Here is a 22,611-nt window from a genome sequence, read left to right on the forward strand (position 1 = left end):
GTGAGGGTTGGGTCACTGCCTCCCCCCACCCTTCGCTGTCACTCATTACCCCAACAGTCGCCCAGGGGGCGGGCCCCGGAGAGGTGGGGTTGGGGGGGAGGGTAATCTTGGCAGGCGCCTGCGGCATGGCGTAGGTAGGGACTGTTGAGGGGGGCGGACGCCGGGGGGTTGAACACGAGTGGGAAGCAGAGAGAGACACGGGGAGGGGGAGGGGACCGGGAACCATTTGAATGAGAGGAGGGGATCACGGGTAGAGTGGGCTCCAGGAGGTAGGGCGGGCACGGGTGTTGACGGGGGCCAGACTCTCAACCCAGGTAAGGGAAGCAGGTGCGTAGATCTGTTTTTTGTGGGTTAGTGTACTCGGCCCTTTGGTGGAGAGGGGGTGCCGCCTTCCCCGGGGGCGGGCTTCCAAGCTCCGGAGGCTAGCTTTTCCTCCTCAACTAACGGGGCCCCGGGCGGGGGCTCAAGCTCCATCTCCAGTGCCGAGGTTCCACTCCACAATTTCCAGGCATCCACTGGGCTGGGAGTCTCGCGCCGGGGGCCGGCGCTGTCTCGCGAGCCCCCTCCTCGAGCCAGCCAATGGGGTTGGTTGCTGGCGCCGCCCGCCCGCCTGGTGCAGAGCGCTGGGCGCTGTGAGCGGCGCTGCCATTTAAAGGGGCCGCGACCCCTGTCCCGGCTGCTAGGGAGGGAGGTGGAGAAGGAGCGCGGGGCCGTCGCTGTCTGCAGTTCTAGGCTTGTAGCCTTTACACTAACCCTGCCGCAGGTAGGGGTCGAGCCTGATAAAGCCGAACCGAACCTGCAGGCGGGTTCTCGCAGTAGCCGGGAGGGGGGTCTAAGGAGAGATCGTAGCTCCAAAATGTCTTCCTGTAAATGCCTGAGGTGGGGGGTGGGCAACAGGAGAAGGAGGACTGGGGGAGCAATAGGAAAGGGGGACTGGGCTGAGGAAGTGGGCGACCCTGAAAGGTAACGGGGGGGGGAGGGGTTAGGAAGGGCAGTTTGTGGGGGCGAGGGAAGGGCTGAGGGAGGACCATGCAACGCGGGGAGGGGGGGTGGGGCCAGACAGGGTGGGTAAAGACTGGGCAACTGGGGGTCTCTAGGAGAGAGGGGAGGGGATAGAAACTGAGAACGCGGGGGCGGGAAAGGCTCCTGTTGGCAGCGGCCCTGGGAGACTCTAAGGGGGCGTTCAGCCCGCGTTGTGGGGGGGAGTGAAAGGTGAGGGGGGAGGGGAACTGGGAGTTGCAGTGGGGTGGCGGGGGCTAGGCGGGCGGGTGGAACGACGGACTGCCTGGCGAGTGGGGCACAGGGCCAGGGCGGGGAACGCCTCTCCCCACAGGGGGCGCTGTATGTTGGTGGGGGGAGTGGTCATTTGCACTAAAGCCTGTGGAAATGCTTGTCTGTTGTGGTGGGGGCGATTCAAGAGAAATCCAAGTGGATGATGGGGTGTGTCCCAGAGCCTATATAAGAAGGAATTCTGGCGAAGACCACCTCTTCTGTCCTCTTTTCTACCCCTAACCTACAGCCTATATCCAGTCATCCTCATGGACCCCAGTGATTTCCCCAGTCCGTTTGACCCGTTGACCCTGCCAGAGAAGCCCCTGGCTGGAGACCTTCCAGTTGACATGGAATTTGGAGAGGATCTACTGGAATCCCAGACTGCCCCAACTCGAGGATGGGTCCCCCCTGGCCCTTCTCCATCCTCAGGAACCCTGGACCTGCTTGATACCCCTGCTGGCCTGGAAAAAGACCCTGGAGTCCTGGATGGAGCCACTGAGCTGCTGGGGCTGGGAGGGCTGCTCTATAAAGCCCCCTCCCCCCCAGAGGTGGACCATGGTCCTGAGGGGACCCTTGCATGGGATGCAGGAGATCAGACCCTAGAGCCTGGACCAGGGGGCCAGACCCCTGAGGTGGTGCCACCTGACCCAGGGGCTGGGGCAAATCCCTCTTCACCTGAGGGGCTACTAGAGCCTTTGGCTCCAGATTCTCCAATAACCTTGCAGTCCCCACATATTGAAGAGGAGGAGACCACCTCCATAGCTACAGGGCGAAGGGGCTCCCCTGGGCAGGAGGAGGAGCTTCCCCAAGGGCAGCCACAGAGCCCAAATGGCCCCCCCAGCCCTTCAGTGGGAGAGACTCTGGGGGATGGAATCAACAGTTCTCAGACTAAACCTGGGGGCCCTAGCCCCCCTGCACACCCTTCCTTGCCAGGTAGGTTGCCTGATCAGCTGGAAAATCAAGGATGGGGAGAGGGTGGGGGTAAGGAGGGTGGCTGTGTGTTTGGGGAAGAAGTTGTGGGAGGAGGGTGGAGAGATAAGCGTAGGGATGTGTATGGAGGAGTTGGGAGTTTGGAAGGAGGAGTGGGGGTGTGGTGAAGAAGGTTAAGGAAAGTAGGGGTAGGGGGAGCTCAGTGGCTGTGGAGGAGAAATAGGAGTGAGTTTTCAGGGGGTGAGTTGAGAAGACTGGGTTCGGTGGCAGAGGTTCCCTTTTTCTTCCCCCAGTGGGCTTTTGGTACCAGGGTCCTCCTTCCTTCGGGATTTGGGGAGGACACCAGGCTTCTTGGTTCTAAGATCTTTCTAGCTGTTTTGTTCTAGATGAGACTGGGGTTTCTGGGTTTGATGAATGATAACTAGGCTCTGGAGCCACCAAGTGCATAGTGATTTCAGAGGAATGGTAGACATGCAGGGCCTAGGATTGTGTCTCTGATAGGGGAGGGCCAGCCTAGACTTGAGAGGCTCTCATTTCTCCCCAATTCTGCCTAGTGTTGTGCCTCTTCCAGGCTGTGACCAGGGTCTTAGGGCTTATATAACCACCTGAGTCCAGGGGAACCTCCCCATACATTAATGCTTCCTTTTTCCCTTGCTACCTTTGGGTGGTTGCATTTGTTTTTGTTGATAAACTATAAATGCTTGATGAAAGGTGTGTTACTTGTATTTCCTTAACTCCCAATGATTGGGACAGAAAGCTGGTGGGAAGGTAGGATTTTTTTCATGGAGAATAGCTGCGCGCCGCCCCCCCTCCTTAGTGCAGAGCTCAAGGTAACCCTGAGAGGGGCCCCAAGAAGCCACAGGCACTCGAGTTTTCCCTTTCAGTTTTGAGTAAGTTCTTCCCCAGGAATGGAGGTGGGGGTTGGGCCAGGGAGGGGGTGGTGAAGGCAGGCTCAAGATTTAGGTTGCTTTCTGCTTCCTTTGCAGGAGATGGCCTGACTGGGAAGGCAAGTGAGAAGCCGCCTGAGAGGGTGAGGGGGGGAGGGGATTGGAAGGAGTCTGGTTCCCCCTGTAGCTCTGGGAAGGACAGACCCTTCATTTTCCCTCCCAGATGTTGCTCTGTGGAGGGTGTGTGTGAGGAGAGTTAGGAGGAGGGAGGGAGTGCTTGTGTCTATTGCTTCTTAAGGAGAAGGTCCAGCCTCCTTTTCTCCCCTCCTCCTAAGGGCAGGGCCAAGGGTCCCTACTCTCCCTTCCCCCTCCTATTTCTGTACCCCCCCCCAAACCCTGTACTAGTGCAGCTGGCCCTTTAGCCTGGCCCTGGTGTCAGCTTTCCTCCCCTCCCCATGTTTCCAAGGTGCAGAAGAGAAGCGAGCGCGTTAGAAGAGTAGAGCCTCCAAAACCTGAGGTTGTGGATTCCACTGAGAGCAGTGAGTAGGCCTTGAGGAAGTGTGACCCAGTGGGATGTGGCGGCCACGGATCTCAGGGCTCCTGTAGTGCCGCACTCTGCAGAGTGCAAAGCGCCTGTCTCTGCTCTGGGTTGGCATGGGAACCAGGGGCAGTGGGGGAAATTGAAAACAAGAGCAGTGAGAATGGAGTTTCCTGTTTCAGCTCTGCCATCCCTGTCCCTGAATCTTCTCACTTGGATCCCTTCCTTCCCCTCCCTGGGAGGTTACAGAGTAACTAAGGGAGAGTGACACCGGGTGGCTTGAGATTCCAATGTAATAGGGGCGGGGTATAAAGCCAAGAACTACAGGGATTGGGGATCCCAGGATCAGCTGAGCTACCTGTTGGTCAGGTGATGGCTGGAGGCCTGGTCCCTCAGCCTTTTCTCCCCGCCCCTCCCCCCTCTTCCTCAGTTCCAGTGTCAGATGAGGATTCTGATGCCATGGTAGATGACCCCAACGATGAGGACTTTGTGCCATTCCGGCCCCGGCGCTCTCCTCGCATGTCCCTACGTTCAAGCGTGGCACAGAGGACTGGGCGCTCAGCGGTAGGCACCAAGATGACTTGTGCCCACTGCCGGACACCACTGCAGAAGGGCCAGACGGCCTACCAGCGCAAGGGGCTGCCACAGCTCTTCTGCTCTTCATCCTGTCTCACCACCTTCTCCAAGAAGCCCTCCGGCAAAAAGACCTGTACCTTCTGCAAGAAGTACGTGAGGGTCCCGGGCTGTGGGGAGGGCAGGGATCGGGCTGGGAGTAAAGGGTGAGACAGAGACTATGTTAGCAAGAACCTAGCAAAGTGGAACTGGGAGAGAGGTGATTTAGGGAGGGGGTCCGAGAGTATTTTGGTTCTGTGGTCATTGATCCCAGAGGAGGGGGGTGGAGGCTGATGAAATGAGAGGGTGGTACTGAGTGAATGTGCAAACCTGTCCCCACCTCCAGGGAGATCTGGAACACCAAGGACTCAGTTGTGGCGCAGACTGGTTCAGGAGGCTCCTTCCATGAGTTCTGCACGTCTGTCTGTCTCTCTCTGTATGAGGCCCAGCAGCAGCGCCCAATCCCCCAGTCTGGGGATCCCGCCGATGCCACTCGCTGCAGTATATGCCAGAAGACTGGAGAGGTGAGGAAGCTCGATGGGGGCTAATTTACAGAGCCTGGCCAGCCCTGAGCTGCCCCTGCAATCCTGGGGCTGCAGGGGCCAGGCCCTGTGGAAGAGGGGAGTGGGGAGGGGTAGCAGCCATCGTGAGGGAGCGTATTCAAGGATAGAGCTTCTCCAGGATGTGTGCAGCTGGCCTTCCTTGCCTCCCAGGACCTCACCATCAAGTCGGCAGCCCGATGTGCAGGTTGGGGGGTCCCTGGGCCCACTGTCTGCTGTGAAGGTCTAGGGTGAGGCGGGGCGGGCCGTCCTTGCACTAGGGTGGGTGGTGGTGGCCAGGCCCTAGCTCAGGGTATGTGTGTGTGTGTATGTGGCAGGTCCTGCACGAGGTCAGCAATGGCAGCGTGGTGCACCGGCTCTGCAGCGACTCTTGCTTCTCCAAATTCCGGGCCAACAAGGGACTGAAAACCAACTGTTGTGACCAGTGTGGGGCTTACATCTACACCAAGACCGGGAGCCCTGGCCCCGAGCTCCTCTTCCACGAGGGCCAACAAAAGCGGTTCTGCAACACAACCTGCTTGGGGGCGTACAAGAAGGTGGGGCCGAGGGAGTAGTGCATTAGAGGGCTGTGGAAGGGGGTGCGGTCCTTGGGTGAGAAATAAAGGTGCCTGATGGGTCGAGGGCTGGGAGAAATAAAACGAATAAAGGGGGTTTCAATTGTATCTGTTATGTTTTATTTTTGAAGCTGGCTGGTGGATACACAGGTCTTTGTTATCTCATCATCTATACTTTTTTTGTATGCCTGAAATATTTCATGTTTTAAAAATTTAAAAAAATAAAAGTGAAGGGACAAATCCAGCCTCAGCCTCTCCTTCCCCATCCTCACAGAAAAACACACGGGTGTACCCATGTGTCTGGTGCAAGACCCTGTGTAAGAACTTTGAGATGCTATCCCATGTGGACCGTAATGGCAAGACCAGCTTGTTCTGTTCCCTGTGCTGTACCACCTCTTACAAAGTGAAGCAGGCAGGGCTCACTGGTAGGTGCAAAGCCCTCTTCTCTGAGACCCCTGCTGGCCTTCCTTCCACCTCCCATACTCCCTTCTTCTAAAGTAACCCCTGCTGCCCGACTTCAGCCCCAACCACATCTTCCCGTGGATTTCCTGTTCCATCTCTGCACTGCCTTACACCTTCTGTGTGCTCTCTCTCTCTTTCTCTCTCTCTCTCTTTCTCTCTCTCTCTTTCTCTCTCTCCTTTTCTCTCTATGCCCCAGGCCCTCCCCGACCCTGCAGCTTCTGCCGCCGCAGCCTCTCTGACCCCTGTTACTACAACAAGGTTGATCGCACAGTCTACCAGTTCTGCAGCCCCAGCTGCTGGACCAAGTTCCAGGTACTCCAAACCCTGGACCAGGGATAAAGGGTGTGGCGACGTAGAGAGGGTATGAGATTTGGGGTAGGTAGGCCTGGGCAGAGCAAAGAACAAGCCTGACTTCCCCTACCCCTACCCGCCCACCACACACATCTTGCCCCTCCCTTACTTGTCTTCCTTCCCTCCAGCGCACAAGCCCCGAGGGGGGCATTCACCTGAGCTGTCACTACTGCCACAGCCTCTTCAGTGGCAAGCCTGAGGTCTTGGACTGGCAGGTAAGATCCCCACCCCCACCCACATCTCGCTACACAGAGACATCTGTCTGAAGGGGTCCTTCCACTTGGCTCTCGCCAGGTCCAGATGTCACAGCCCTGTCCTCCCCGCCCTGTGCCCCTGTCCCAGGACCAGGTGTTCCAGTTCTGCTGCCGTGATTGCTGTGAGGACTTCAAGCGTCTTCGGGGTGTGGTGTCCCAGTGTGAGCACTGCCGGCAGGAGAAACTCCTGCATGAGAAGCTCCGATTCAGTGGGGTGGAGAAGAGCTTCTGCAGCGAAGGTAAGGAGATGGGGAAGGGGCAGAGGGCTCTGTACCTCACAGCTGGGGAGAATGGCAGATTAAGTAAGGAGGGCTTGCAGTGTGGTCTGCGGGGCCAGGGCCTTCTGCTCAGGATGCTCTACCCCGTCTGTCCCCAGGCTTTGGGCACGGGAGGTTGTTAGAGGTTTCAGGTGCACCGCCTTGAAAAGGTTGGGTCTCACGGCCATGGAGATTTCTGCGTCTCTGGACTCTTCCCTCTTGCCCCCTTTCCAGGCTGTGTGCTGCTGTACAAACAGGACTTCACTAAGAAGCTGGGATTGTGTTGTATCACTTGTACTTACTGCTCCCAGACCTGCCAGCGCGGAGTCACCGAGCAACTGGACGGCAGCACCTGGGACTTCTGCAGCGAGGACTGTAAGAGCAAGTACCTGCTGTGGTACTGCAAGGTAAGGGGGGCAGCACGTTACAAAGGAGGGAAAAGGTGGCAGGGAGCATGGGCTCTTGTGCTGCCATCAGGGTGTGGGCTGATCTCCAGGGAGGGGGCTCCGGCTTACCCAGCCTCCAAGGGGAGCAGCACGGCTTATCCCAGGGCAAAGGGCCCAGCACATTTTAGGGAGGCAGGTCTGACCATCCTGTTGACACCCTCAGGCTGCCCGGTGCCATGCCTGTAAGCGCCAGGGGAAGCTGCTGGAGACCATCCACTGGCGTGGGCAGATCCGTCATTTCTGCAACCAACAATGTCTGCTACGTTTCTACAGCCAGCAGAACCAACCCAACCTGGATACCCAGAGTGGGCCCGAGAGCCTCCTGAACAGTGAGTCCTGGGCAGGGGGCACAGTCTGTTAGAACTGGCCTGGACTCTTCTGATCCTGGGCCTGGCCCCTTTCTTCTTCCTCTCCCGCTTTCACCTCATCCCTGGCCAGAGGTCCTGGTACTGCATTCTCTTTCAGCTTCCGGACTGTAGAGGTACTAGAGGAGTCTCGTTTCAAGGTTCTGAGAGTTAGATCCTACTGATTTTCTATAAAGGATTTATTGTAGGGAATGGGTACCTGCCCAGGTAGGGTGGGGCATATGGGGGCTGTGGTTAGTTTTAAGAGAGAAGGAAGTGTTGGCATAAGCTCTGCCTTTAGTGAGAGTGAAGGCTGTTGTTTCTAGAATGTTACCCTGGCCCCTCCGCACTCCAGGGGTACTAAACTCCTGAGGGCCATCTAAATGGAAGGCCTTAAATTATGGGTCATTGGGGGGACACTATTTTTCATCCTTGGCATCCAGGAGCAAAGAATCTTTTTGGCCACTATTGCTGGGACCTAGAGAAGACTAGACCTGGGGGCGGGGGTGGAGGGAAAATTTGAGACTTCCCATTCGTATTTGGTGTTCTCTTAATGAAGCTCTCCTGGAGCAGGGGTGAGGAAAATGGAGAGCTAGTGCCTCAGCTGAGAGCTTTCGTTTGCTTTGATCTACAGGTCAGTCTTCTGAGGCGAAGCCCCAGACACCCTCTCAGACCAAAGTGGAGAACAGCAACACTGTAAAGACCTCAGAGGAAAATGGGAATCTGGGCAAGGTCAGGGCAAAAGCCAGGGGGTAGGATGGTCTCAGAGGAGGGTACCGTAGTCAGCAGCACTAAAATTCCTTTGTCTTTGCAGATCCCTGTGAAGATCCGAACAGCCCCCGCTGCTCCCACCCCTCCTCCACCCCCACCGCCCCCAGCAACACCCCGCAAAAACAAAGCTGCCATGTGTAAACCACTGATGCAGAATCGGGGGGTCTCCTGCAAGGTGGAAATGAAGTCCAAAGGGAGTCAGACAGGTGAGTGAGGGTGCCGAGACGCCACAGGCTGTATTCCATGGTCTTGGGCCTCCAGCCCTGTGCCTGGGAGCTGGACAAGGGGGTTTCTTAGGTGGCCGAAGCGTCCTGCATATTGTCGTCCTAGAATCCCAGAGTTGTCTCTCAACATTTGGTTCAAGGGCAGTTTTGTGACACTGAGCACGTGTTAGAGCTTTGCGGGGGTAACAAGCACCAGGTCCTGGGTCAGATGTGACCCATCTGGCAGGCGCTCTGAGAAGACCCCTTTTTTGTCAGCAGAAGAGTGGAAGCCACAGGTGATCGTGCTGCCCATCCCAGTGCCCATCTTTGTGCCAGTGCCTATGCATCTGTACTGCCAGAAAGTCCCGGTGCCTTTCTCAATGCCTATCCCGGTAAGTTTTCCTGCCCTTCCTGGTGGGGGCCTCCTTTACCCTCCCAGGCTTGAGACCCACCCTGCCCCCTCCCTCTCACCAGCCGTTCCTCTCATCTGCTGGTATGGTTCTTGGCGTTTAGTTGGGATTCGTGCCTCCAGGTGCCTGTGCCTATGTTCCTGCCCACTACCTTGGAGAGCACAGACAAGATTGTGGAGACCATCGAGGAGCTGAAGGTGAAGATCCCTTCTAACCCCTTGGAGGCCGACATCCTGGCTATGGCAGAAATGATTGCAGAGGCCGAGGAGTTAGACAAGGCCTCATCTGACCTTTGTGGTATGCCATGGACAGCGGCGGTGAGGGAGACAGGGTGCTGCCAGTCTGTCTCTGCCTAAGGGGGCGGAGAGTGGTGATCTCGGTGCCTGGCGGGATGGGGGAATAGTTGGGATCAGCCCCTGAAAGCCAGTTGAGGGCGCCAAGTAGGAGCTGCAGGGACTAAGCCAACCTCTCTGCCTCCCAGATCTCGTGAGCAACCAGAGTGCAGAGGGACTTCTGGAAGACTGCGACCTGTTTGGGCCAGCTCGGGATGATGTCCTGGCCATGGCCGTCAAGATGGCCAATGTGTTGGATGAGCCTGGGCAAGACTTGGAGGCGGACTTCCCCAAAAGTGAGTAGGATTCAGGGCGTGCCCGCTGTGTACAGTAGCATTTGCGCTATCAGGAAAGGAGTGTTCCTTGTTACCCCGAGCATGACCCTAAACAGAAGACTGTCACAGGGAGTGGTGCCAGAGATACCGGGACAGGCAGACTATTCTATGCTTGAATCTTGTTGTTGTTGTTTTTTTAATTGTGGTAAAACACATAACATAAAATTTACCATCTTAACCATGTTTAGAAGTTTACAGTTCAGTAGTGCTAGGAACGTTCCCATTGTTGTGAGTTTTTGTGTGTATGTGCCTCTGAGCACGTTCTCAGTATATAGCTTTGTCCTGGTGACCACGATGAAGCTGTCTGGGAGGCTCATCTCAAGTCAGGTGAACAAGTAGCAGGGGTGGGGTGGGAGGACTACAGGGTTGAGGTCTTAGAAAATTGATTTCTTCTTCCTTTCCCCTCTAGATCCTTTAGATATTAACCCCAGCGTAGATTTCCTGTTTGATTGTGGCCTGGTAGGGCCTGAGGACGTGTCTACTGAACAAGACCTTCCCCGAACCATGAGGAAGGTGAGGGCTGGGGCTGCTGTATCCACAAAAGAGGGATGGAGGCTCAAAGGGCGGGGTGGGGGGTGGCTTTCGTAGCCAAGTCAGCAGCCTTAGTTTCGCCTTCCCTAGCCTCCTTTTTCCACCACTGTGAGTGCTAAGGTACAGCCAAACTCTGCTCTCTCCCCAGTTCATCAGAGGTTATAAGAGCTGTTCCTGGGGTTCTGCGCTGTGGAAGCTTGCTGTGTTCTTTCATCAGTCCCCACCTCCCCTGGTGGTGAACACTGTCCTGACTAGCTTCCATGGTGCCCTGGCCTTACCTCCACCACTCCCTCCTTTCTCTTCCCCTCCAGGGTCAAAAGCGGCTGGTGCTTTCAGAGAGCTGTTCCCGGGACTCCATGAGCAGCCAGCCTAGCTGTACTGGACTCAACTATTCATATGGTGTCAATGCTTGGAAGTGCTGGGTGCAGTCGAAATACGCCAATGGAGAAACCAGCAAGGGTGATGAGCTGCGCTTTGGCCGTAAGTACCCAGGCGGGGAGCAGGGGCAGAGCTGTGATTCAGCTGTAGATGTCTACAAGTGATAAGGCTGTGATCACTTAAGGGTATCCTGTGAAGATGGGGAGCAGTTGCAGAATAAGGGGAGATGCCATCTAGGTTTCAAGGCTGAGGGCTCTTTGTGTAATTGGTGGGTTTGTTCTGGAGCTGGACGTGACTAAGGGGTGAAGGGGTTAATGGTGGAGCTAAAGGAAATTCTTAATGTGCAGTTGTCTTAATGCCAGCCACCTCCACTGTGTATCACTGCAGCCAAACCTATGCGTATCAAAGAGGATATTCTGGCCTGCTCAGCTGCTGAGCTCAACTACGGTCTGGCCCAGTTTGTGAGAGAAATCACTCGACCCAACGGTGAACGATATGAACCTGACAGTATCTACTATCTGTGTCTTGGCATCCAACAGGTACCCCTTGCGCCCTGCCTCACTTGCCGTCACTTAACACAGCAGGCAGGGTCCCACCAGAAATGATCCTGTCCCACTCCCTGTTCCTCACCTTGTTTCCTGCCTTGAACAGGCAGCTTGCCTCTCATCTCCTACTCTAGACACGACAAGAAATGAGAATACTCTTCTAAAATCAAAGCTGTGTTCCAGGACTTTTGACCAAGGAGCAGTCTTCATTGCTCTGCGGGTCCCTTTGTCATCCTGAAACTCACTTTAGGAGGGGAGGGATGGGCAGAGCTGGGTTCCCTGAGTGGTGGGGTAATGTTTGGTTCCCACTGGGAGACGTCAGCCATGCCTCAGCTGACAAGGGGGTCTGGGCTTGTGAAGAAGCGGCTGTGACACATCTCTTCCAGACTTCCTCCTCTTCCAGCAAGGCCTCAGCTCCTCAGAGCTGTAGGTATACCTGGGGAAAACCACTCTGGATCACTAAATCCAGCAACTGTTTCCCATGGGCTCCTAATGGTCAAGGTCGCCATGCATGGGGCCTTCGGTCTCATCGTCTTTCCTCTAGGGCCTAGAGTCTAGCTCTATGTGTGTCTGTTTTTCTTTTTCCAGTACTTGTTGGAAAATAACCGAATGGTGAACATTTTCACGGACCTTTACTACCTGACTTTTGTTCAAGAACTCAACAAGTCTCTGAGTACCTGGCAGCCCACACTCCTCCCCAACAGTAAGGGACAGGGACTTAGCAACCCCTCCGCCCTTTCCTCCTTTCTTCCAGTGCACCATTCTGAGTCCAGGGCTCTTGGGTCTGCCACTCTTCACAGAAGGGTCTGAGCATAGACGTGTGTAGTGGGGTCCCTCAGGGTTAAGAGCTAGAGGAGCCAGAGCCCCTGTCCTTGAACATAAGGAGGGGATCAAGACTTAGGTCTGAAGAGCTATCTCTGGGACCCAAAATGGTGACCAGGGTTTGAGTGGTAAGTGAAGGAAAAAAAGGAAGAAGTTGTGGGGCTCCTCAAGGTTTACGTCGACCTGCCTGTAACCTGAGGATGGTGAGCAAAGCTCTGAATGCAGGTGGAAACTGTTAAAAAATAATATCCCCCCCCAAAACCCCCCACCCAATACCGAACCAAAACAAACCCCAAAATCCAGCCCTCCTGTGCAGTATAGCGAGGCGTCAGGGTTTTACGTGCAATGGTCCCTCACCGAATGAGTCTGGCATGCCCAGTGCTTGTGAGCCGGACATGTGGGAGCAGAAGTGGTTGGGTTTGTGTAGTCAATCCCTCCTGACCAGCCTCTCCCCCTTGCCCATTGCAGATACGGTGTTCTCCCGAGTGGAGGAAGAGCACCTCTGGGAGTGTAAGCAGCTGGGGGTCTACTCGCCCTTTGTCCTTCTCAACACCCTCATGTTCTTCAACACTAAGTTTTTTGGGCTGCAGACGGCTGAGGAACACATGCAGCTCTCCTTCACCAACGTGGTGCGGCAGTCCCGCAAGTGTACCACCCCTCGGGGCACCACCAAGGTGGTGAGCATCCGCTACTACGCCCCTGTCCGCCAGAGGAAAGGGCGAGGTACGAAGCTGCCCCCTCCTTTGCTTTTCCCCCCTCTCTACTTTCCCCTTCCGTGCCCCACTGTGCCACCAGGTTGGCCCTCTCCATTGCCCCTAGCTTCTCTATCCTTCCGTTCCTGGGTTTGCAGAAAAGATGAAAACAGCCAGTCCTTCAATCCGATGGGCAGTGGCTATTGCATAAATAGGAGGTCACCAAGCTGCCTGTTTCCCACTTTTCCTCATTTCAGGGCAGTTTACTTTTGGGGCTGGGGGGTTGGGTGTTGGACAGGTGGGAAACTGTTAGGTGTGTTTGGCTGAGGGGAAAAGTTGACAAGAGTGAATGACAGCCTTTCCATCGCTCTTTGCTAGTGGGCATAACTGCCACAGCACCTTGGTTTCCATTCTGGCCCTGGAATCAGTTCCCAAGGTCCCTTCTGAACCTGAGCCTCTACCAGGACTAGTGTGCCAGGGGCTGGGGCCATCGCTGTTTATCCCAGAAGGCAACCCCAATCTTGCAGTAGGGTCGTTTTGTCAGTTTTTCCGTGTAACTTCTGAGATCACCTCTTCAGGAAATCAACTTGGGGAAGATGATGGAGACTTTAGCAATGAAAACCAGGGTACACTGCAGAGCAACACCCTGCAGAGCGTTGGGTTGGTACAGAGAGACTGACAGACTCTTCTTCTGCCTTTATTTCTCCATGAGACTGTTTTGTGTCCTGAGGCCTTCCCCCTGTGCCCTAGACTGTGCTCTTGGAGGTGCCTCGTTGAGACTGCACTTTTAAGGAGTCTGGTTCATTCGTCTCCTTCACAGACACCGGTCCTGGGAAACGGAAGAGAGAAGACGAAGCCCCCATCTTAGAGCAGCGTGAGAACCGCATGAATCCCCTCCGCTGCCCTGTCAAGTTCTATGAATTCTATCTCTCAAAATGGTGAGTTGGCAGGTTCGCAGGAATGGCATTAGCGGGGGCGGGGGGACCCACAGGCTCTACTTCGCCCAGGAACTGATCTCTGTCCTCCCGCCCCACCCCCACCCCTACCATTGCAGTCCCGAAAGCCTCCGGACTCGCAACGATGTGTTCTACCTGCAACCTGAGCGGTCCTGCATCGCCGAGTCACCTCTCTGGTATTCTGTGATCCCCATGGACCGCAGCATGTTGGAGAGCATGCTCAATCGTATTCTGGCTGTGCGTGAGATTTATGAGGAGCTGGGTCGTCCCGGGGAGGAAGACCTGGACTAAGCCCACATGCTTCCCGGATCCATCTTTCACACCAATGTCTGTCCCGTGGCCGCGTCCCACAGGGCGATTGGCCCAGGAACCAATGCTACTCATTCTGAAGGGCCCTGACTGCCCTTTTCTACTCATCCATTCCCTGCCTTCCCTAGGAATCCCTGGCTTTTGTCTTCTCCCAAACCACTTGACAACCGCAGGGCCCCAGTTCTCTGTACTGAGGGACTGGTCTCCCAGTGATGGGCAAAAACCAGCTAGGCCATTTTCTTTATGTTTCAGAGTAAACCCCTTCTCCTGGGGCCAGACTCTGGGTGGAGTGTTAATGGCTCTGGTGATCCTGTTGGCTTTGGGTTTCCTGACCCATCCCACATAGGTAAAGGCCCTTGTTCCTAGGTTTGGCCAAGGGAAGAACCCAGCTGCCTTCTCTGCCCTGTGCCCACCCCCTTCTCTACTCTTCCCCGGTACCAAGCTAAAGGGTCTTGTATGAAAGATACGAGAGAAAGCATGAAAGTAACGAGGGGACCATTTACCTAAAACACAGAGCTTAGGCACTCTTCCCCTCCCATGAGATAACTGGTGGTTGGAACCTCCTCGCCACCTTGTTCCCCCTCTCCACCCCTGCAAGCATCAACCCTTGGTGCTGCGATTAAAAAAAATCTTCCAAATGCTTTCTTTCCCTCAAAGGCAGAGAATGACTCTTTAAGTATGGGGAGCAGACTCCTGTCCCCTTGGTTTATGTGTTTGTCTCTCTCTGCCATCTTAGGTTGGCATGAGCCATGGTGTCAACATGCTTAGCCCCCTTCTGTAACTGCTTCCCTTTAGTTCAGTGGACAGAGTTCCCAAGGCAAAAACTACCTTGTGACTTGGGTTGGGGCTGGGTTCCCCACTCTTGTTCTTCCCCCATCGTGAGAGCCAGGCCAAGCCTGTGGGGGCCCTGGGTCATGCAGGATGGGATCTGTAGTCAAAGGATAGGTGAGGAGCTGTGGGCGTGGGTCCTGCCCCCACTGCCTCCATCTCCTCTCTTCCCCATCTTGCCTCTGTAGTTCCAGAAAACTCTTAGCACCTGGCAAAGGGGGTACCCAGTTCTTTCCCTGTTGGCTTTGCTGTTCCCCCGCCTCCTTTTTGTGTTTTTATAACTGTCACCAGTTTAGCCACTGTTTAAATTGTATATATTGTTCTGAGGCGCCTGGCCTGTCCCTTCAGTGAGCCATGCCCGCCCTTGTGTTGTAGTGAGAAGCTGTTGTCACGACTAACCTTCTGTCTCTGGAATTGTTTGTTTCAAATAAAGAGTTAAAATTGTCTTTTGCCTTCACTGGGGGAGGGAGAGCAGTGTATGGAGAGGTGAGGGATATAGAGGAGCAATGCTGGACCACTTCAGATCTCTCAAGGTATAAAGAAGTGAGGTATCCCACCACAGGTTGAGAATCATTTTTACCCAGCTCACTGAACGGCCCCACTAGGAGTATGGGCCTTGTTATAACAAATTTCCAAACACTTAAGGGAAAAATTTATTCAGCAGCTGTCTATTAAGGACCTACTATGTTTAAGGACCTAGATTCCATGTTTCAGAGAAGACAGAGATTAACTAGACCGGGATCCTATCCCCAGCAGGCTCCCGGGCTAGAGGGGAGACAGAACGGTGCACAGTTAGTTGCAAGACCGGCAGAATGAAATAAATACCTAGTGCTATGGGAGAGCAGAGGAATAAGGAACTCATTTCAAGTTTACAGGGGGGTTGTGTGCAAGTTCACGAAGGGAGGTGACATTTGACCTGGGCCTCCAAGTGTAGGTAGGAGGGGTTGGGGGACCAGCACAATCAAAGGCTGCGATTTTCTAACCCGGGAGGGACAGGATCAGATCTGTTGCTTTAGGGAGGAGATCCCTAGGACAATATGAAGGATCGGAGGTGGGGCAGATCTGAAAGCCGGGGCAGATCTGAAAGGCAGGACAGCAGTGAAAGGAGTGTGGCTAAGAGATTCTGTAAGCCTCGATGGGGATAGAGAAGCAAAAGAGAGGATGAATTCAAAATGAGTTTCAGACATTGTGAAGGTCAAGTCTGCAGGCTATGGAGGAGTGGGAGGAATCGAGCATGAAACCAAGGTTTCTAGCCTTGATGATTAGGAAAGTTAGATACTTTTTTTTTTAACAAGAAAACAAATCCACACTTTATTTACTTTTCAATAAGTTTAACTCCTCAAAGGGTACGGCGTCACACGGATTCTGTGTCCGATGGCCTTAGCACGAAGGTTCCTTCAGAATTTGGCACGAACCATGCCACTGATTCCATGAGTGCGAGTTACCTTTCCCCAGATTACTCTGGTTTTGTTAGGTTTTCCACCAGGAGTTACTGTGTTGTTCTTTGCTTTGTACACCTAAGCACATCTCTTGCCTAGATAGAATTCAGTTTCATCTCGAGCATAAACACCTTCAATTTTAAGAAGAGCTGTAGGCTCCCTCTGGTTCTGGAGACACCGCTTATAGTCAGCAAAAGTGGCCTTGGGCCACAACCTTCGAGACATATTTGTCGTTTTAGAAGTCCTTTTCCCAGCAGGCCTCCATTAACCGAGTTGGGAAACAGAGGCAGGGTTTTGTTGTTTTGTTTTTTGGGTTTGTTTGTTTTTTCAGGGGAGTAGGGGTAGGAGGAGGTTGGTAACAAGTTGAGGTTTTGATCACGTTGAGTTTGAGACTCCATTGAAACATCCATGTGGTGGGCTGTGCAACATGGCATAACAGAAAGAACACCCAAACTTGAGTTTTTAATCATAGCTCTGCCACTAAAACTTGGGCAAGCCTACCTTTCTGTGTCTCCCCTAAAAAATACATTCATATTCTGCCCTGACTTTCTCACAGAACTGTTGCAAGGGTCAGATGAGAAAATGGATATGAAAGCAATATTGATGCTAGATATTACCATATAAACTAGGCAGTTGGAAATGTGGGTCTGAGGCTTAAAAGAGAGATGAGTTGTCTGTTTTTTTCCAGCTTTATTGAGATGTAATTGGCATATAGCATTGTATAAGTTTGAGGTGTACAGTGTGTTGATTTGATGCACTTATATATTGCAAAATGATTATCACCATAGTGTTAGCCAACACCTCCATCCTGTCATATAATTACTGTTTCTTTTTTGCGATAAGAACTTTTAAGATCTCTCATAGCAACTTTCAAGTATATGATACAGTGTTGTTAACTATAGTCACCATGCTGTACCTTAGATCCCCAGAACTTATTCATATTAGAACTGGAAGTTTATACCCTTTGACCAACATCTCCCCATTTCCCCCACCCCCTGGCCCCTGCAAACCACCATTTTACTCTCTGTTTCTATGAGTTCAGCTTTTTTTGGATTCCACATATAAGTGATATCACACAGTATTTGTCTTCCTCTATCTCGACTTGTTTCGCTCAGCATAATGCATGAGGTGTCAATTTAGAAGTCATCTACAAAGGGCTCCTAGCTGAAGCTCTGGGAGTGGACAGGATCATTCAGAGGAAAATAAGGAGAGAAAAGGACAAAAAAAATGGTACCTTGGAGAATATCTCCGGTTAACCAGCGAAAGGAACTGAGAGGGAGAGACCAGAGAAGTAGGAAGAGCCGCAGATCTGCCAGGTGCCAAGGGTAAAAGCACCTGATGAAAAGCTATCCTCATACCCCAGGCCAGAATGGAGTCTGTTAATTTGCTTTCACCTTCTTCCATCCTCAGCAGGGCCCAAAGCCATCTGGCTCTCCTACCTCCTTCCCCTACTGGAACGGAGAAGGGTTTGATGTCATTTGTGCAGCTAGATTTCCGCTCTGTGCCCACCCTTGTGCTAATCACTAGGGATACGAAGATGAGTAAGAACTTGGAGTCTGTTCTTGAGGACTCCCCAGTCTGATAGGACCAAGGCTGGGACTAAGGTGAGGCAATTAAGGTACTTAGGGTGCAAAGTTTAAGGAGGCACTCACTGCTGGGGTCAGGCGAGTATAGGGTTGGCATTTGAGCAACCCCGAGAGCGAATGCCTCTTTAGATTTTGCACCCCAGGTGCCTTGATTGCCTCACCCTAGTGTGACCCTGGGGAAGACTCACATGTCAATAAAATGGTCAAGGTAGAAGGTAATTGTTATTCATTCTGTCCCAGGGAATCAAGAAAGACCACAGAGGTGCTGTGGGAGCTGGGTTCTCATGAAGAGTGGATAGTTTATCAGGCAGCATAGAGGTACAGTGTGCACAAAGGCATGGAGATAAAAAAGATCTTGGAGTGTCTTCAGGGAAGGATGGTTGGGCTACAGAGGACGTGGAGAGGGCACAGTAAAAGGGGTGAGGAATGGTGGGAGCTGTTGCTGGGGAAGAAGAGATCGGGTTGTGAAAGGCATCCAATGCCACGCCCTGCTAGGGTGACCAACCATCTCAGTTTGCCCAGGACCTTCCCAGTTTTAGCCATGAAAGCCCAGCAACCCGGGAACTCCCCCGGTCCTGGCAAACTGAAACAGTCATACCTTATCCTCAAAACAGTGGAAAGCCATTAAAGGATTTTCACAAAGAACTGGCAGGGTAGGCTTCATGTTTTAAGGTAACTCTAGCATGTCTGGGTGGGTGGAGGAGAACTGGGTGCTGAAGAAACCTGGGAGGCCAGTTATAGGGAGCCAGTGGCACAGAAATGGGTACGTGCTTTGCCTATGGCCTCTGGCAGACGTGAGTTCCAGATCCCCGGCTCAGCCCTTTCTTTCCTAGCTGTTTGGTCTGACCAAGTTACTACGTGGCCTGTTTCCTCTTCTGTAAATTGGGGCAATAATGGTGCTTACCTCCATGAATAGTGAGGATTAAGGGAGATACGGTTTAGCACAGTGCCCAGCACACAGCAAGCACTTAATAAACATTAGTTTTTTTTTATTAATTAATTTATTGATTGATTGATTTTAGTTGCGTTGGGTCTTCGTTGCTGCCCGCGGGCTTTCTCTAGTTGCGGCGAGCGGGTGCTACTCTTCATTGTGGAGCGTGGGCTTCTCATTGTGGTGGCTTCTCTTGTTGCGGAGCACAGGCTCTAGGCGCGTGGGCTTCAGTAGTTGTGGCACACGGGCTCAGTAGTTGTGGCTCATGGGCTGTAGAGCGCAGGCTCAGTAGTTGTGGTGCACGGGCTTAGTTGCTCCGTGGCATGTGGGATCTTCCCGGACCAGGGCTCAAACCCGTGTCCCCTGCATTGGCAGGTGGATTCTTAACCACTGGGCCACTAGGGGAGCCCCCTAAACATTAGTTTTTATTGTCCACATTATCAGTCAGGAGATAATTTCAAGGCCTGAAGGAAGGCAGCAGCACGATGGGACTGCTGAGGAGGAAAGGGACTTGAGAAAGATGTGGGAGGCTGACTTACCAGACTTTCTTCGTTGGTGAATTGATTATATTTTAGCATGAATGATTTTTTGTTGGCATTAATCCCCCAAAGTATCTGCTTTTCAAGACTTTTATCTCTAATTGTGGAATGAAAGTCTTTGTCACCTTGAAGGGAAGGCGGAGGGGAAAGAGAAAGGAGCAAGGGAACTGCTGGAAAACCAAGCATGTGTTTGAGATCCCTAAGGTTAAGGGAAAGAAATAGTGGAATTTTCAAAAGCTTATCTTGATTTAGGGGGTTGAAAGGTAGGGGTTCTGAATAACTCTCTTGCCCCATCTTGCCTGTACTCCCCACATTGCCTTGCTTCCCAGGGATGGACAGTTTCTGCATCCTGCTCCAGGCAGAGATCTCAGAAGACACCCTCTCCCTCCAGACTGCCCTTCCCTGTCTGAGCACAGGACAGCCCCTTCCTCAGCTTTCACCGTTTCTCTCTCTTAACCTTAGGGCCCCCACAAAGCACATCTTGGTTTCCAGCAGTTTAATATTTTCATATCGTACTGAGCTTCCCCCACTTCACCCCTCCATCATGAAACCCTTCCTGAGGCAGCGTAGAGTGGTTACTTTGGTGTAGAGGAGATAGCACAGATTTTGGATTAGAATAGGCCTAAGTGTTCATTCTAGCGCTGCAGTTTTCAGCTGGACATATTACTTAACCTCTCTGACCCTCCATTTCCTCACCTACAAGCATGGGTATAGTAATAGCTATGTTGCCATTACTGAGATGATGTATGTAAGTGCTTAATTTGGCACCAAATCTGGTCCATACTGGATGCTCCATAAGGAGCCTCCTTTCCTTTCATCCGCCTAAGTTGTTTGTAAGTCTGGGAATAAAGTTTCAGACTTTATTATGATTGAGACACATGCTTTTCATTAAAACTACATTAAGAATTAAGACCGCCACCCCGACAGCCATCCTTCCACTTATATCTGAACGTGGCCATATGTACCACTACGTGTGTGCAAACATGCTGACTTGCGTACTTCAGCACACACACGGCAATTGACAACTAGACAGTCAAGAAAGCACCGTTAGGTGAGACAAAGAGTTTAGTTCAGTGTTTCAAAGATCTGGTGAATTGTTGGAGGGTGGCAAAGATGGTGAGAGGAAATAGAAATACACACCTGTATAGAGCTTACTATCAACTAGGCACTATTCTAAGTGCTTTTTATGTAATGAATGTATTTGATCCTCACTACAGCCCTGTGACATATGTACTATTATTATCTCTATTTTACAGAAGAGGAAACTAGGCATAGAGTGGCCAAGCGACTTGGTGAAGGTCACTATGCCGTACCAACTTTTCACAGGGGCTTTAGTTGACATGGAAGACATCCGGTCACCGTCCTGAGTAAATTACCCTTTCTCTCTGAAGTCCATTGAAGTCCACTGTCAAATCGCTCTGCCATTTCTTCCACAGTTCACCGTCAACCTTAATGCATCGATATTGGATCTCCTCAAGATCTCCACAGTCTGCCTACCATGATGAGTACAGAATTGCCTACAAGTCTAGTAGGGGCCTAACTTTTAAAAAAAGAAGGGTCCTGCCTGCGACAGCTGAGAGTTCAAATTCCTGTGTAAGTTTCTCCACACAGCTTATGAGACCCTTCATGACCTGGCCCCAACCTACTTTGCCAGTCTCACCTCCTATGATGCCCCCCACTCCCCATCCCCGGCATTCTTTGCTCTAGAACACACTCTACTCCTTCAAGACTCTGAGCCTTTGCACATGCCTCTATCCTCTTCCCTGCTGCCCTTAATTCAACAGGCTAAGCACCTACTGTGTGCTAAGGTTGTGAAAGTAATTACCACACAGCTTGACAAGCACTCTAATCAACCGCACTACTACAACGTCCTGTGGGGATTCAGAATGGGGAGAGGACTCCTTCTCCCTGAGGGACTTGGGGGGAGGGGGCAAGGAGAAGAGAGTTGAGGGCTTCACATAGGAAATGACCTTTGAGCTGAGCCTTGAATGATTAGGAGTCTGCCGGTCAAGGAAGGGGAAGGAAACCGCTAAATTATCTCTGGCTCCTCCATCTCCCCACACTCAGACATCAAGTCCTGGTGTCGATTCTACATCTGAAGTGTCTCTTACGTTGGTCTCCTCTTATTCCTCCTGCCACTGTATGAGTCCCACAGGCCCCACTTGGGCTATTGCCCCAGTTCCATAGCTGGTTATTCTGCCTCTCATTTTTCCAACCCCCAATCCACTGTCTGTAGCTGCCAGAGTGAGCTCCCCAACCGCAAATCTGAAGGTGGCACTCCCCTACTCAAAACACTTAATGGTTTCCACCAGCCATAGGACAGTCTTAACCCCTTATAGTGACGTACAAGGCCCATCATACGATGGTCATAGTTTATCTGTCCTACCTCCCCTCTAGCCATTCCCCTCCTCAAATCCCGCGCAGCAGATTATTTGTCTAAGTCTGAAGACAATACCATACACTTTCAGACATCTGTGTGGTTTCTGCCTGCTTTATTCCCCCTCCCTAGAGTGCCCCAATCCTTTCCCCACCTGACAGGTTCAGACTGGCCTAGTCCAGGGATCAAAGAGAGCCCAGCTTGGTGGGCTTTTATAGCACCTTCTCTCCCACAGGTCAGGTCTGGCATTTAAGTACTGTGGAATCAGTAAATGGAGCAAGCAGTCCCTTCTAGCCACCACTGTGTGCACCCAGGCTGTCTGATTGGGCATCTGAATCAGTTCATGGTTGCCATGCCAATTCTCTATGGAGACTGCAGCCTGCTTTGAAATCCCAACTCAGTTGGCTGGGGCCTTGACTACTCTCCTAGTTCGGCCAGTCCCTTCATCCAGGAGCTGACTCTGTTCCTTTGTCCTCAGCTCCTCGTATCTCTGCACACAGATGCCTTTAAAAGACCATAAATGTCCCTAGAAGCACAGTGCCATGAGAGAGAGTGCAAGAAGCTCCTATTACCAGCCCTTTTCTACCTCCAGATCAGACCCTTTGAATAGTGACCCTTAAATGGATCATGCTCAAGAGAAGTTTGCGACATCTTCTGGACTCTGCTGTTTGGACTGCTGTCCATTCCCTCGGGGAGCCAACCCTACTGTTGCCAAGTTCCTTCCACTATCTCCAGCCTAGCTGAACCGGCCTCACTCCTTTCTGGCTCTTTGTGAGTTCTAGCATGCCCTAAGGCTGTGGCCTCAGTGCTCGTGATACTATCATTCCTTACTTTACAGTGTGTAACCGGCTTTTGAACACATCTTGTTTGATTCTCACAAAAGCTCTGTGAAAGAGGTAGAGAGGTTATCATCAATCCTATATTGCAGATGAGGAAGCTGAGACTCAGAAAGGGTAAGTATGATGTGTCCAAGGGGCTAGAGCGCCAGGTTTCCGAATTCCATCGCCGTCTTCACTACCCTGGTCACTCTTCCAAGTGTCTACTGTGTGGCAAGTACTAAGCCCCGCTTGCCTTCTGTTTCTCCCTTACACGATTGTGACAGAACAAATACAAAAGTCAGTCCTGGGGTTAGCCCGCCACACCCTCCTTGCTATCTTGTG

The 22,611-nt window shown here is 52.5% G+C and overlaps 1 protein-coding gene and 1 pseudogene across 2 annotated transcripts; one reads left to right on the plus strand and one right to left on the minus strand.

Annotated features, from left to right (window-relative positions):
* Positions 1–661: 661 nt before the first annotated feature.
* Positions 662–15,019, plus strand: ZMYM3 (zinc finger MYM-type containing 3). 2 transcript variants are annotated; one of them, XM_069540308.1, is made up of 25 exons: positions 662–763; positions 1,520–2,205; positions 3,189–3,232; positions 3,556–3,628; positions 4,058–4,352; positions 4,586–4,763; positions 5,117–5,335; positions 5,628–5,778; positions 6,012–6,127; positions 6,295–6,381; positions 6,509–6,659; positions 6,912–7,084; positions 7,287–7,452; positions 8,102–8,199; positions 8,282–8,444; positions 8,721–8,833; positions 8,974–9,148; positions 9,333–9,479; positions 9,928–10,031; positions 10,361–10,529; positions 10,815–10,966; positions 11,561–11,675; positions 12,263–12,517; positions 13,307–13,424; positions 13,541–15,019. In XM_069540308.1, the coding sequence occupies exons 2-25, from the start codon at positions 1,539–1,541 to the stop codon at positions 13,731–13,733; spliced, it is 4,122 nt and encodes a 1,373-aa protein (XP_069396409.1). In that variant the 5' UTR covers positions 662–763; positions 1,520–1,538; the 3' UTR covers positions 13,734–15,019. The 2 variants fall into 2 exon arrangements, with proteins under 2 accessions (XP_069396409.1, XP_069396410.1); XM_069540309.1 differs by having other exon boundaries at positions 3,562–3,628.
* Positions 15,020–15,910: 891 nt separating this feature from the next.
* LOC132418176 (large ribosomal subunit protein eL33 pseudogene) lies at positions 15,911–16,243 on the minus strand (annotated as a pseudogene).
* Between the last annotated feature and the right edge of the window lie 6,368 nt (positions 16,244–22,611).

This window comes from Delphinus delphis, chromosome X (assembly GCF_949987515.2).
Source record: "Delphinus delphis chromosome X, mDelDel1.2, whole genome shotgun sequence".
Taxonomy (NCBI): Eukaryota; Metazoa; Chordata; class Mammalia; order Artiodactyla; family Delphinidae; genus Delphinus; species Delphinus delphis.